At 40.2% G+C, this 14878-nt stretch overlaps 1 protein-coding gene across 4 annotated transcripts in view; it reads left to right on the top strand.

Moving 5' to 3' along the window:
• The window catches only part of Lmbr1 (limb development membrane protein 1), a 140455-nt gene that overhangs the window by 74489 nt on the left and 51088 nt on the right, over positions 1-14878 (top strand). For 2 of the 4 annotated variants that reach the window (XM_034519146.2, XM_034519154.2), the window contains 2 exons: positions 13939-14065; positions 14663-14731. In XM_034519146.2, coding sequence (XP_034375037.1) covers positions 13939-14065; positions 14663-14731 — 196 coding nt within the window. The remainder of the gene's footprint in view (positions 1-13938; positions 14066-14662; positions 14732-14878) is intronic. The other 2 variants (XM_076913287.1, XM_034519153.2) reach the window with 2 other exon arrangements.

The raw sequence follows: 14878 nt of genomic DNA, 5'->3' as shown, positions 1-14878 counted from the left end.
GAAAGCTTGACTCCATTTAAAAACTTTTTTATTAGATTTATTTATATTTTTTGTATGTATGTATGTGTGTGTATGTATGTATGTATGTATGTATGTATGTATGTGCGTGCTTATGTCCACAGAGGCCAGAAAGAGGGCATTAGACCCTTTTGAGCTCCAGCTTCAGGTGATTATGAGCTGCTATATAGAAGATAAGAATCAAATCCAGATCCAAGTCAAGGACACCAAGTACCTTTGGCTGCTGCGTCACCTTTGTAGACCCACCACAGTCTTTCTAAGCCACTGTTTCCATTAGGCTCACCTGTTCCTCCTGTGTTGTTCTTGTTGAACTTGCCCCTGCCTGGAACCTGCAGACTGTTGTTCCCTTTCCCAGCTTGGAGTCCAAGCCCATACAGTGTTGCCTCTGCCTGGAAGTAGTCCCTCTCTCTCCTTTTGCTAGCATCCTGGTTTTGACTGATTCCTCAGGGTTTCCTAAAGCTCCTCAGAGACTTTCTTTACCTGTAACTACTAGGGTTCCCCTCAGTATGGTTGCATTGTGATTGTTTGTCGATGTGCTTTGACACAAGTACTTGGGACACTATGGACAGAACTCTTGTGCAGGAAAATGAGGCATGAAAGCTGAGAACTCTCATGTCTGCCTGAATTCATGAGAGGCCCAGGAGCTCTGCACAGCCCCATGTCTTTCGTAGTTGTTTTAAAGGAGGTAAACAAGTCAATGCCATCATTAACTATGGCTGAGACAACTTAATTCTGTAACAAGGAGTGTGTAGCATTAAGTATATAGTTCTCAAGAAAGCAGCAAAATCTCTGGGAATTTGGAAAACAACAACAAATCAAAAACAAGAGAAAAAGAACAAAGCCCAGGTAGTGAGAGCATGTGATCCCACAACCTCCTCAGGGGAAAGAGATGATGGGACCATCAGCTGTGATGTAAGTCCACTGAGCATGGAGGTGGCAAAATGCATTCTTGTGAAAACTTCTCAGCCACAGGGCAAATTGATTTGAAGTGCAGGTATGGCCTCTGGAAGGCTTTCAGACCCAGCTCTGACAGAAAGACATCTTCCCTGGGAGTTTATCCATCCACGTGTATCTCCGGAGAATTTGGAGTTTAGTATTGTATCAGTGTTATTAGAAAATTCTAAGTCAAGAAACTAGCATAAAAGTTACTGAAAAGTATTAAATATTACCTCATTATTATCTAATGTATAATACTAACTGAACATATAATTCTACAGTGGCTTATATAATGTATATTTAAGGCAGATTTTGGAAAGTTTATTTGATATAATTTAAAATTCATACTATACAATGCATTTAACTTGGTCCTGCTTGTGCTGTCTACTGTCCCTTAAATTAGTGGTTGAAAACTCAGGACATGACAATAAGCAGTACATAATCAGCCCAAACAGAACATTTTTTTCCCCTGGCTTTTCTGTATCTTTATTGTCAGCTTCTTTCCTGGTAAGTTGATAGTTGATTTAGCTCTTAAAGTGTTGTCATCCTTTCAAAGCAGGTGTGGATTCTATTTCAGTTACTTACTTTTCCCCTGAGTTTCTGGTTCTATTTTAGCTAATTTTGTAGAGTGATTTAAAAGAACAAATTAAAATTTTTATCTATATTGCCATCCAGTTTTCCTATAAAAATTTATACAATGTCACTCCTAACTTTTTTTTCTTAATGTTGAATTTTTATTCATGATAAGACATATTTTGAGGCTTTGGATCATAAGCTTGGAGCATCAGGAAGCATCACTAACTCTTTTCCTTTTCTTTTTTTCCTTTTAGTCTGTGATTTCCTGGCATTTCTCCACAATAAGTTCCCGTCTACTTTTTGTCTCCCCAGGCTGTTGGTAGTATGTGTTTTCCAGGCATAATGAAATAGATGCAGTTCAGACTGCTGACTGCCCACACAGATGCTGCACTCAGGGCTGAGAAAGGGCAGGGCTTGGTTCTGTGCTGTGTGTTTTCTCCCGTTCAGTGTGTATGTGTGTCTTATCATCCCAAAGCTTCACTTCTGATTCCTTTTTATTTCTTGCTTGGAGTGCTATTGGTCTTTATCTGGGACATGGCAGTCATATAATTCCATGCTAACTTTTGTGTTCTTTGTTTCTGACTCAGAAAAGATTCATGTCCTCTCTCTGAATCTGCTCAAATTTCTTCTCCAAAGATAGGTACAGGGTATTCTCTGTCTCTTTTCATTTTTTACTGCCTTTTCATCTCATGACCTTACTACTCTAAGAAAAGTGATTTTTAATCTACTCATAACTGCTGAGACTCTAAAGTGACACACTATAGGACAAGTCCTTCCTGAACGCACCTGGGCTTCAGAGCCTTCATGTTCACTTTCCTTGTGTTGTTTGGCTTGCTTGGACACCCTCACAAGGCAAATGGTTTTATATAATTCTCTTTTGCATATTGACAAATGTCTGTTTTCATTAATATTTTATTTTTTTAGAGAATAGTCTCACACAATTCTGCTTCAGGTGCTAGGATTACAGGCCTGTGGCACCACATCTGACAACATTTTAATTTAAATGTTTCATAGAAAGCCAGTTAAATTGTGTTTCATGTCATTCATTGTATTTGTGTTACTGTACATTGGTTATTAGTATGAGAATATATTATTTGTCTTCCCTATGGTGGTAGTTTGAATAAGAATGACTCCCATAGGATCATATATTTGAATGCTTAGTCATCAGGGAGTGGCATTTCTTGGGAAAGATTAGGAGATGTGGCCTCGTTGGGTAGATGTGTCCTTGTTGGAGGTAGTGTGTCATTAGGGTGGGCTTTGAGGTTTCAGATACTCAAGCCAGGCCCAGTGTTGCTCTCCCTGTTGCCTGCTGATCTGCTGCCTGCTGCTCTCAGCTCTCCAGCATCATGTCTACTTTTATGCTGCCATGTTTCCTACCATGATGATGATGGACTAAACTTCTGAACTGTAAGCAAGTCCCAATTAATGTGCCTTTATAAGCGTTACTGTGGTTGTGGTGTCTCTCCACAGCAATAGAACACTGACTAAGACACCCACTTCAATCATTTCTTTTGTATACACAAATCTTCTGGTGCCAGAAAAAAAATTGCTTAAGACTATGATATGATATGGGAGACCAAACAAGGACATGGGTAAGGACATGGTTTATGTGATAGAGAAAAATGGATGCCTGCCCTGTATGATGCATGACCCTTGAACATTTCATTTTATTGTCCTCTGGGATTTATTTTTTCAACTTCTGTCTGTTATTACACTGTAGATTTCTGATTAATATCTGTGTGTATCTGTTTCAAATTTCCTTTTGACCTTGTTTTAGTGAAAAGTAAACTCATATGGCTATGTGGCTGAAGGAGATGAGAACTGGAGTGGTCAGTGGGGGCATGGTGACCAGCAAAACCAGCAACACTTACCAAGGGATACAGGAGGAGATGCAGGTCCTTGTGGTGTGAGAACAGGACAAGACAGTGTGTACAGAGAAGAAGGCCCAAGGGATACAGGAGGAGATGTGGGTCCTTGTGGTGTGAGAACAGGGCAAGACAGTGTGTACAGAGAAGAAGGCCCAAGGGATACAGGAGGAGATGTGGGTCCTTGTGGTGTGAGAACAGGGCAAGACAGTGTGTACAGAGAAGAAGGCCCTGATCCTTCCAGATCCACCAGCACCAGAAGTAAGAGATAATAAAGAGAGTAAACCTCCAGTCAGATCTTTATTGAGATTTATTTTTCTTACCCTAGTCAGAACAAGTATGATTAAGAGAAAAAACAAAACAAAACAAATAACTGTTAAGGATGAGAGGAGAGGGAAACACTTATATAATATTGATGAGAATTTAGTTAGGCTAGTCACTCTGAACATTAGTATGAATTTTCCTCAAAAATCTAAAAATGATGTACCAAACTATTATGTGATCCAACAATAACTCTCCCGGAACCCAAAGGCTCTAGGTTACTGTGACATTTAATTTTAATTGTAAATTTGACTGGGTAACTCTACCCAGTACTGTAGAAATGTACCTTTAGGTGTGTCTATGAGGACATTTGCAGTAAGGTTTAACTGAAAAGGGAAACTGTCTTATCTGGGAACAGGGAAATTAGTGGGAAGAGGTGGAGAAGATAGGTTAGGGCACAAGGGTATTTTATGTTTGGATCTTTAATGAAAACTTGTGAAATCCATAGCTACATACAATGAATATACACCAAGAAAACTGAAAACCGACAGGATAAGAGTTCATAACTACATAGACAAGTAAAACAGACATCGGAGGAAATCCGACTGCTCTAGCAAGCTTTGTGTCATCTTGACTCATGGTAGGGCAGTGATTCTCAATCTGTGGGTCATGGCCTGGGGATTCGATGACCCTTTCACAGGGGTTGCCTAAGACCATTGGAAAACACAGATATTCACATTATGATTCAGAACACTGGCAAAATTAGTTATGAAGTAGTAGCAAATAATTTTATGGTGGGGTCACCATAACATGAGGGGCTGTATTAACCAGTCACAGCGTTAGATGCTGGGGTCACCATAACACGAGGGGCTGTATTAACCAGTCACAGCGTTAGATGCTGGGGTCACCATAACACGAGGGGCTGTATTAACCAGTCACAGCGTTAGATGCTGGGGTCACCATAACACGAGGGGCTGTATTAACCAGTCACAGCGTTAGATGCTGGGGTCACCATAACACGAGGGGCTGTATTAACCAGTCACAGCGTTAGATGCTGGGGTCACCATAACACGAGGGGCTGTATTAACCAGTCACAGCGTTAGATGCTGGGGTCACCATAACACGAGGGGCTGTATTAACCAGTCACAGCGTTAGATGCTGGGGTCACCATAACACGAGGGGCTGTATTAACCAGTCACAGCGTTAGATGGTGGGGTCACCATAACACGAGGGGCTGTATTAACCAGTCACAGCGTTAGATGCTGGGGTCACCATAACACGAGGGGCTGTATTAACCAGTCACAGCGTTAGATGGTGGGGTCACCATAACACGAGGGGCTGTATTAACCAGTCACAGCGTTAGATGGTGGGGTCACCATAACACTAGGGGCTGTATTAACCAGTCACAGCGTTAGATGGTGGGGTCACCATAACACGAGGGGCTGTATTAACCAGTCACAGCGTTAGATGGTGGGGTCACCATAACACGAGGGGCTGTATTAACCAGTCACAGCGTTAGATGGTGGGGTCACCATAACACGAGGGGCTGTATTAACCAGTCACAGCGTTAGATGGTGGGGTCACCATAACACGAGGGGCTGTATTAACCAGTCACAGCGTTAGATGGTGGGGTCACCATAACACGAGGGGCTGTATTAACCAGTCACAGCGTTAGATGCTGGGGTCACCATAACACGAGGGGCTGTATTAACCAGTCACAGCGTTAGATGGTGGGGTCACCATAACACTAGGAGCTGTATTAACCAGTCATAGCATTAGGAAGTTTGAGAACCACTGTCTTCCAGTCATCTGAAAGGAGAGAACCACAATTGAGAAAATGCCCTCATAAAATCATGCTATAGGGGATTATCTTAATTAGTGATTGTTAGGGGAGGCCCAGCCTATTGTAGGTAGTAGCATCTCTGGGCTGATGGTCCTGGGTTGTATAAGAAAGCAAGCTGTGGTGGTTTGAATATGCTTAGCCCTGGGAGTGGCACTATTAGAAGGTGTGGCCTTGTTGGAGGAAGTTTATCACTATGGACATGGACTTTGAGACTCTTTTGCTAGTTTCCTGGAAGCTAGTTTTCTCCTTTTTGCCTATGGAACAAGATTTAGAACTCTCAGCTCCTCCAGTGCCATGCCTGCCTAGATGCTGCCATGTTCCTGCTTTGGTGATAATGGACTGAACTTCTGAACCTGTAAGCCAGCCCTTATTAATATTGTCCTTTACAAAAGTTGCCTTGGTCATGGTGTCTCTTCACAGTGGTGAAACCCTAAGACAGAAGTTGGTATGGGGAGTGGAGTATTGCTGTGATAGGCCTGACCATGTTTTGGTTTTGAGGAAGATGGATTCGGGGACTTTGGGACTTTGGATTTGGTAACAAGTGGAATGCTTTATGTGGGGCTTAAATGGGTCATCTTAGAAGGAATATGGAAGACATTGGTGCTGAGGATGATTTGAACTGTGCAGACCTGGCCTAAGAGGTTTCAATGGAGAACAATGTTAGTATGTAACCCAGAGACTGTTTTTGTGGTATTTTGGTGAAGACCATGGTTATTTTTGCTATTGTCCAAAGAGCTTGCCTGAGGCTAAGGTGAAGGGATTTAGCTTAATTTCTTTGACGAAGGAAGGCTCAAAACAGCCTGATATAAATTCCATTGGTTGTACCTCATGCTGCGGCTGGACTTGGTATTGAGTAGAATCCTGAGGTGGTACTGCTTTTGAAGACATAAGCGGGGTCATGGAGAGCAGCCGAGAGGCTTGGCACTGACCGGCCAGAGAAGGTCATTGGTGGACGGTGCAGCCTCAGTTACAGTTGACTGTCTAGGACTGAAGGGGTCATGCAAAGAAGTTGAGGCTTGGCACCATGAAGGGAGCCTGTGAGAGGTGAACCATAGTTGCACCAGAGGACCTCAGCATATTGGAGATGCTAGTACCATGGAAGACCATCAAGAACAGCAGCATACAGAGCAAGGAAGTGGCTTCAGACATGAAGATGATGTTGGGCTAGGACAGGGGAGTTGGCTTAGATATTTTGGTCATCCTGATAAGCCCTTAGAAACAGTGAACATGGAGTGTTCACAGATATTTATTTATTTAATTTAATTTTTTTTTTTTTTTTTGTTTTTTCAAGACAGAGTTTCTCTGTGTAGTGCTGGCTGTCCTGGAAATCACCCTGTAGACCAGGCTGGCCTCGAACTCAGAAATTTGCCTGCCTCTGCTTCCCAAGGCATGCACCACCACTGCCAGGCTTGTTCACAGATTTTTGTTTATTGTCTTGCTTGTTCTTTGACTATTTACATCTATTGTATTGCTAGACCCTCAACCTAGAACTGACCTTAATACATGCATGTAATCAAAATGGTATAAAAGCATAAAAGGAGGAGAGGGGATGGGATAGGGAGGTTCTAGGGAGGGGAAACGGGGGAAGGGGATGACATCTGAAATGTAAATAAATAAAATATCCAAGAAAAAAAAGAAAAATAATACCATCTTTACTACAGGAAAGGTAATGTAAGTAACATACAGCAAAATCGATTCTAACTGGCAGTGTGGCTGTTGTTGATCCATTCTTTGATGGTATAGTAGATATTCTGTGGCAGCTCATGTGTTTCCTTGTTAGGAGATTATAAGACTATTACAATTTTCTACTAAAAAAACAAAACAAAAAGATGGATGAGGTAGTAGCTAACAGAGAGACAGATAACACTACAGATCTGCCCATCCCACGAGCAAGCACCAAACTCTGACACTATTAATGCTAATACGGTTATGCTTGCAGACAGGTGCATATTGTCTGCTGAGAGGCTCTACCCAGCAGCTAACTCAGAAGGATGCAGACACCCACAGCCAAACAGTGGGTGGAGCTTGGGGACTCTTAGGAAAGAGTCTAGAGTAGGCTTGCAGTCTCTAAAAGGGATAGATCTTCACAGGAAGACCAACCTAGACACTGGGGGCTCTCAGAGATTGAACCACCAACCAAAGAGCATACACAGGCTGGACCTAGGCCCTAGCCCCTGCACATATGAGAATTTAATATGAATAATAGTTTATGTCACAGTATTTAATTATTATTTTTGCTTTTGCACGCTATATTATTTTGTGTTGAGATCCACTCAGGTCAAAATTATATACGTGTGTGTGTGTGTGTGTGTGTGTGTGTGTGTGTGTATGTGTATGTGTAGCAGGAGTCATAGACCAACTCATGTATACTCTTTGATTGTGGTTTACTCCCTGGGAGCTCTGAGGGGTCTGGTTAGTTGATACTGATGATCTTCTTATGGGGTTATAACAATGTACTTGTTTTAAGCTATTCATTCATTCATTCATTCATTCATTCATTCAAGGATTGTCCAAGCATCCTCAATATCGTGTATTGCAAATATAGCTTCTATGTTTATTTATTTGTGTAAAAAAAGAAAAAAAAAGAACAGCAGCATAAGTAGAGTGGAGTCATCCAGAGTGCTACAGAAGGCAGAGCTGGAGTGGATACCCAGCCCTGCAGAGAGTGCTACAGGAGGCAGAGCTAGAGTGGTAACCCAACCCTGTAGAGGATCCCAGAAGATCACGAGTGAATCCAAGACATTGAAACAAGAAACTGTGAAGTTGAAGTTGCCTTTGCATACCCCAATATGTTTGTGATGCCAAGCTGCTAGCAGAGAGTGGAACCAGCCAAAGAGAAAGAATTGTGTTACAGTCAACAAAGATGAAAGGAGTTGGACATCTGAAGAGAACTTGAATCAGACATAAAGATGCTGATTTTAGAGTTTGCCCAGCTGGTTGTTGGTCTTGCTTTGGTCCAGCATTTCCTTGCTATGAAGTTTTGGAATGGTAATATGTATCCTGTGATGTTGGAGCTATGTGATCTTCTTTGTGATTTTGATTTTATAGGGGATTACAGTTAACTGATTGGATGAATCTCAGAAGAAACTTTGAACTTTGGGTTTTAACATTGTTGAGACTGTTACAGATTATGGGACTTTTGAAATTGTATTAAATGTATTTTGCATTACACTATGGCTAGGTATGGCCTTCATAGATTCATTTATTTGAACAAACCTATCGGGGCCAGGGAGTCGAGTGTGGTGGTTTAAATATGCTTGGCCCAGGGAGTGTTGCGATTAGGAGGTGTGGCCTTGTTGGAGTAGGTGTGGCTTTGTTGGAAGAAGTGTGTCATTGTAGGTATGGGCTTTGAGATTCTTCTCCTAGCTACCTGGATGACGGTCTTCTCCTGTTTGCCTGTGAAACAAGATGTAGAACTCTCAGCTCTTCAGTCATATCCCAGGCTCCTAAAGCCGTAACACGACACTGCCACCATCAGATTGGATTCATTCTGGTAAATCAGCATAATGCCCTTCACCAAGTAGTTGGTCTTTTGTAATATTTATCGCCCTCGCTGCATTCTGTTGTTCTATTTTTGTGGCTTCATGCATCCACCATAATAACCATTATAGTTGTTGTCCAGCTTCTAGAATAGCTTACACCAATCCCTTCCAATCTTGGGGGATAACCCTATTCTGTGTAGTCCAAGGATTTAACATTTCCTGAACAAGTGGAGAGTGCAAGCTATAGAATACCAGAGCCTCTTTAAGATGCTTTAGATCTAGCATTTCTGTCAGGTGCTAGGTCATCTCATTATAGGCGGGAGCATCATTAGCAGGTATTGTGCTTTTTAGTTGTTTTTTTTCTTGTACATTCTAGACTGCAGTCCTCTGTTAGATGTACAGATGGCAAGACTTATTTTGTAGGCTACCTTTTCAACTAATTCAGTTTCCTTGAAGTACAGAAGTCTTTAATTTCATTAAATTCCATTTGTTGATTGTTCTTACTTCCTGAGTGACTGGAGTCCTATTCACAAAGTCCTTATATGAACCTATCTCCTCATGTATACTCCCTACTCTTCTAGAAGCTTTAGATCTAACATTTGACTCATTGGGAGTTGATTGGTGTATAGGATGAGAAAGAAGGATCTGGTTTCATTCTTTTTTTGTATAAATATCCAATTTTCCCAACACTCTTTGTTAAAAATGCAGTCTTTCATCCACAGTATATGTTTAATATCTTTGTAAAAAATCAGGTGCCTCTAGGTACATGGACTTACATCAGGGTTCTCAGTTCTATTCCATTGAGCAGTATTTCTGCTTTTGTGCCAGTATCATGCATTTATTTATTTATATGTTTATTTATTTATTTAGGTACCAGCAGCATTGTTTTTATTGTTCAAGATTATTTTGGCTATTTGGGATATCTTGTATTTTTTATATGAATTTTAAGGTTTGATTTTCAATTTCTGTGAAGAATTGCATTGGAAGTTTGATTAGGATTGCATTGAATTTATAGATTGTTTTTGGCAGAATGGCGATTTTCACAATATTAATTCTACCAGGGTTTTCTATCTTCTGGTGTTTTCAATTTCTTCAGTGTTTTAAAGTTTTCATTGTATAGGTCTTTGACTTCCTTGGCTAGGTTTATTTTAAGGTATTTAATTTTTTTATCCCATTGTGAATGCCTTGTTTCTTCCTCAGTCCGTTTGTTACTGGTGTATAGGAAAGCTATTGATACAGGCATGTTAATTTTGTACCTTGCCACCTTGCTAAAAGTGTTTACTAGCTCTAGGAGTTTACTGGTGGAGTGTTTGGTGCTTCTTTGGTTAGAATCATGCCAACTGCAGAGATACATTGACTACTTCCAGTTTTATTTATATCCCCTTTGTTTCCTTGTCTTGTCTTATTGCTGTAGCTAGGACTTCAGGCATTATGTAAGAGTAATGAAAATGAACACCTTTGTTTTGTTCCTGTTGTTAGCGAAAATGCACTTCCTTTAACAGGATAGTAGCTATCAGTCATTCATAGATAGCCTATGTTATGATCATGTTGTATATCCCCTCCATCTGTAATCACTCCAGGGTTTTTATCATGAAGAAATATTGGATTTTTTCAAAGCCCTTCTTTATGAATTAAACTGATTCTGTGATTTCTGCCTTTAAGTCCATTTATGTGGTAAATTATAATTGTTAATTTACATATGTTGAACCATTCCAGGAACCTTGGAATGAAATCAACTTGATCATGGGAAATAATGGCCTTGAATATGATTTAAAAATATTTTATTAATGATTTTTATGTCTGTGTTCATCAGGAAGATTGGTCTATAGTTCTTTTCCTTGTTGGTTGTTGGATGTTTATCTGGTTTTGGTATCAGGGTAAATACATAAAAGGATTTTAGAAGTGTTATTTTTCTATGTCATGAAACAATGTGAGTATTAGTGTTACTTCTTTGAAAGTCTGGTGCTGAATCCTTCAAGACTTGGCCTTTTTTAGTTGGGAGATATTTATTTCTATCTAATTCATTATTATAGATCTGTTTAGTTACTGTATTTTGGTTTAACTTTGGTATGTCATAGGCATCTAGAAATTCATCCATTTCTTTTGTATTTTCCAATGTTCTCTCAATTCTCTGACACAGTCACATTCAGAGCTCAGTGCCCCTGGTGTGATTGCCTCAGCACCTGGGTTCTCTAGGCTTTACAACATCCTTGTTTTTCAAGCCTGATGCTTGCTCATATGGATCTATAGCTTAGACACTTTCCTCCTTGGTGTGTTTATAGATCTGTAATAGGAAATGTATGCTTCTGGACACATGTGGAACTTTCCTAATGGATGGAGACACAGAGAGGGGAGAAGCAGGAGTCAGTGTGATTTATAGTCACATAGTATACTCAGAAGACCTGGTTCCAAGGCTCAGGGTGTATGTTTGGAGCTGGAGTAGCTTGTAGGAAAGGATGTTGATATTTATTTACAGGTGTTGACATAAACAACAAAGTAGATAATGATACCATTTTTTTAAAGTCATGTTACTGAAGGAAAACAAAGCAAATGAAACTATGAGTTTAGAATAAAATTCAGGCCACCTTTGTAGTGATATCTTAGGGGTTTATGGATCTTGGCCACAGGAAGATGATGAGGTCTAAAATACCCTCTTCAGTGTTGTTGGGTACGCGACAGGTCAGGTAAGCATGAGAAGTACTTAGCACTTTGCTGGCAGAGCCTCTTTTCTCAGGTGCAGGGAGCTGTCCCTTTGGGGATGATGCACCAGACCTTGTAGCCCTTGGTAATTTTGATGCATGTTTACGTTTCAGAGGCTCTCATAGAGACTGTGAAGTATTGACTGTAAAATTGAGTTGTGGGGTTTAAAGATATAAAAATGAAGACAAGCTGAGGTGTAGAAGAGCAACTGAGGGAGTCACAGACCGCTCAGCCAAGTCTGCCTAAGGTAGAGGTGGTGCCAATGGTAGCTGTGAACTGGAAGAAGATGAAAAGTTATCAAACACCATGGAACAGCTATAGGTACCTGGAGGTCAGTGTACAGATTGTTAAGGCCCAGTGCAGGGTTCGGCAGAGATTTCTTGTGCTTCTGAGCAGTTTCTTAGGGTCAGCGGACAAGGCTAAGCCATTGGTGGGTAGTGTTTAAGCCAGTCTGGTAGAAGTCAAGGACAGGGACATCACACAGTACCGATACTGGATTACCATATGATACAGTGGGTCTTCTCAAAATCTGGGAACAGCATTGTGGAAGGATTGGAGAGGACAAGGAATAGAAGTTATCTGTTAAGATTTGAAGCATTTGTTCACAAAGTTCTTCATGTTTTATTATTTTTGAAATAAAGTTAGCATGGTTGTGTTGTGTGTTTTTAATTTGTGTTATGTGGAATTTAAAGTTCCAAATAATGTCTGTTTATCTTTAACTTTAAAAATACCCAAAATCAAAATTCGAAGTAAACAAGCAAAGATAAACAAGACAAATAATGCCCAAAGAAAAATGAAATTAAAAATCCATAAAAATACTATTCAGTTTTGTATTAGCCTTCCCCGAAGTGTGGTTGATATAATCTGGTGAGACTTTATTGGAGAAAACAGGGTTTTTCACATTGCCAGAGGATATCAATTATGAGTGTTTTTGAGTAGAGGTGGGACCAGTGTTAAAATCAGTTTTCTTGATACAGAATCCCACTATGTAACTCAGGATGGCCTTGAACTTGCCATGTATCCCAGCTTGGTCTTAAGCTATATTTTTTAGGGAATCTGAGCATTCCCACTTCAGGCTTCTGAGTGCTGAGATTGTAGTCATGGGCAACCATGCTCACCTTGTCTTTCAGTTTCTTCTTTCTTGAAATAGCTGCTTTATTAGAGCGTGTGTGTTAAGATATGAGCCTAAGTCCTGTTTCAGTGGCCTCCTTGCCATGCACACTAGGAGAGCTGACACATCTGAGCAAGTGTGTAAAGTCTGCCCGGGTTGGTGACACTGTTTAAGGATAGGTAGGGAGAAGCCTCTGCACTCTGATATCAGCACACTGGCCTGGGGCATTTCTTCTCTGTGTCCTGTGTTCAGGATTGTGGAGATGTGATGTCAGTGTTCCCTGTGTGCCTGCAGCTCAGGTGTTAGCTAAGATCAGTTAAGTTGCAATGTGCCTGGGTCTTTGTAACTTAGATCTTCAAACCATTCTCAGTCTGATATGCACAAATTCCAGAATCCCGAGAGAACAGGCACACTTATAAGTTTGTTGTTAGAAGTCAGAGGCAGAAAGCAGGGATCTAATCTTTGAACTTACTTACAGAAACAAACTGCCTTTGTCTATCAGTTTCCAGGTTGACAAGTTTGGTTTTTTAGTCTTTTTGAGGTCAGAATCTGTTTTACTTTAAAAATATTCATGATTCTTCCATATTATAGTCAAGCCACATAAACTGGTAGAATTCCCGTTTTATAAGAAAAAAGAATACAATTGGTGTAGTATCTGTGGAGTTCTTGGTGTTGCTGTCCAGCAAGCAGTTCTCCAGTTGGCCACTAGAGGCCTCCAGAGGCTGCTAGGTGCCCTTCCTGATCTGTTGGGAGATGTTAGTATCTTAGCCCAGTGTTCCTGGTGTCAAACAGCCTGTCATTCCTTGATTAGAACCACAGATGGAAATCCACAAATGTAGTTTTCCGGGAACTACTAGGAAAGTAATAGTTAAAAAATGTTTCTGCAAAATACTGGCATGATTGATTTTTTTTTGTGTGTGCTTTATTCCAAGTTTAATATTTTTTAAAAATATAATTTTGAAAAGTCACTCTAAATATAAACCATAAACATTTAGTGCTTTCTCCAATCAACATAGATTTATATAAAAACATAATGTATATGTATTTTCTTCCTTCCCAATAGACAGTTTTATGCTTTCAAATAGAAGCCTGGTTGTTCATGAGATGATATAAAGTATTAAAATGCTATTGCTGTTGTGTTTTAAGGGAATCCGAGCCCGCATTTTGGAAACTCTGGTCATGCTGCTGCTTCTTGCGTTGCTGATTCTTGGGATGGTATGGGTGGCTTCTGCCCTGATTGACAGTGATGCTGCCAGTATGGAGTCTTTATATGGTACCTGATTATTGTTTTAGCTAGTTCCTATGATAGGTATCTGAGTTTGGGATACAGTTATATCTGTTTTGTTTTGTTTGAGACTAGATTTCTCGGTATAACAGTAAGCTTTAGCTGTCCTGTAACTTGCTTTGTAGACCAGGCTGGCCTGGAACTCAAAGGAGGTCGGCCTGCCTCTGCCTTTAGAGTGCTGGGATTAAAGGTGTGTGCCACCATGCCCAGCATGATTAAAATAATTCTTTGTGTGATTAACTTTCTGTTAACGTACAGAATTTAGATGTCTTTAGAGATACTTAAAGCAGTGAATGTTATTCGCTTGTTCAAAATACTAAGAAGTTTTCTATAAATTTTTTATTAATTGGATTTTCTTCTTAAAATTTCGTGGAGCGTTTTCTCCCTTTGAAACTGATTTCTCACAAGGATTGTTTATTATTTTCTTACTTTAGATATTTATATTTTATATTTAGAAATTAGACTGCTTAATACACTTAAATAGGCAATTACAATGTTTATCACATATTACTACTTATTTAGATAAAACAGACTATTTTAATGTGCCACACTTTGACTCACTAAAATGCGCTGATATTTTCACAGATCTCTGGGAATTCTACTTGCCCTATTTGTACTCTTGCATTTCACTGATGGGATGCCTGCTGCTTCTCTGTAAGTACTCTGCAGTGTGTCCCTGGCAGGAGACTGAGCTTGTCTTGTACCCTGGAACATTGTGCCCGTTTCCTAATGAAACTCCTTAATGATGGGGGCTGTTTTCTGAGTTGGCCCTTTTTTTTTTTTTATTGTTCTAGATGGATT

The sequence above is a fragment of the Arvicanthis niloticus genome, chromosome 15, assembly GCF_011762505.2.
Source record: "Arvicanthis niloticus isolate mArvNil1 chromosome 15, mArvNil1.pat.X, whole genome shotgun sequence".
In the NCBI taxonomy this organism is placed as follows: Eukaryota; Metazoa; Chordata; class Mammalia; order Rodentia; family Muridae; genus Arvicanthis; species Arvicanthis niloticus.
This window is presented reverse-complemented; position numbering and strand designations above follow the sequence as displayed.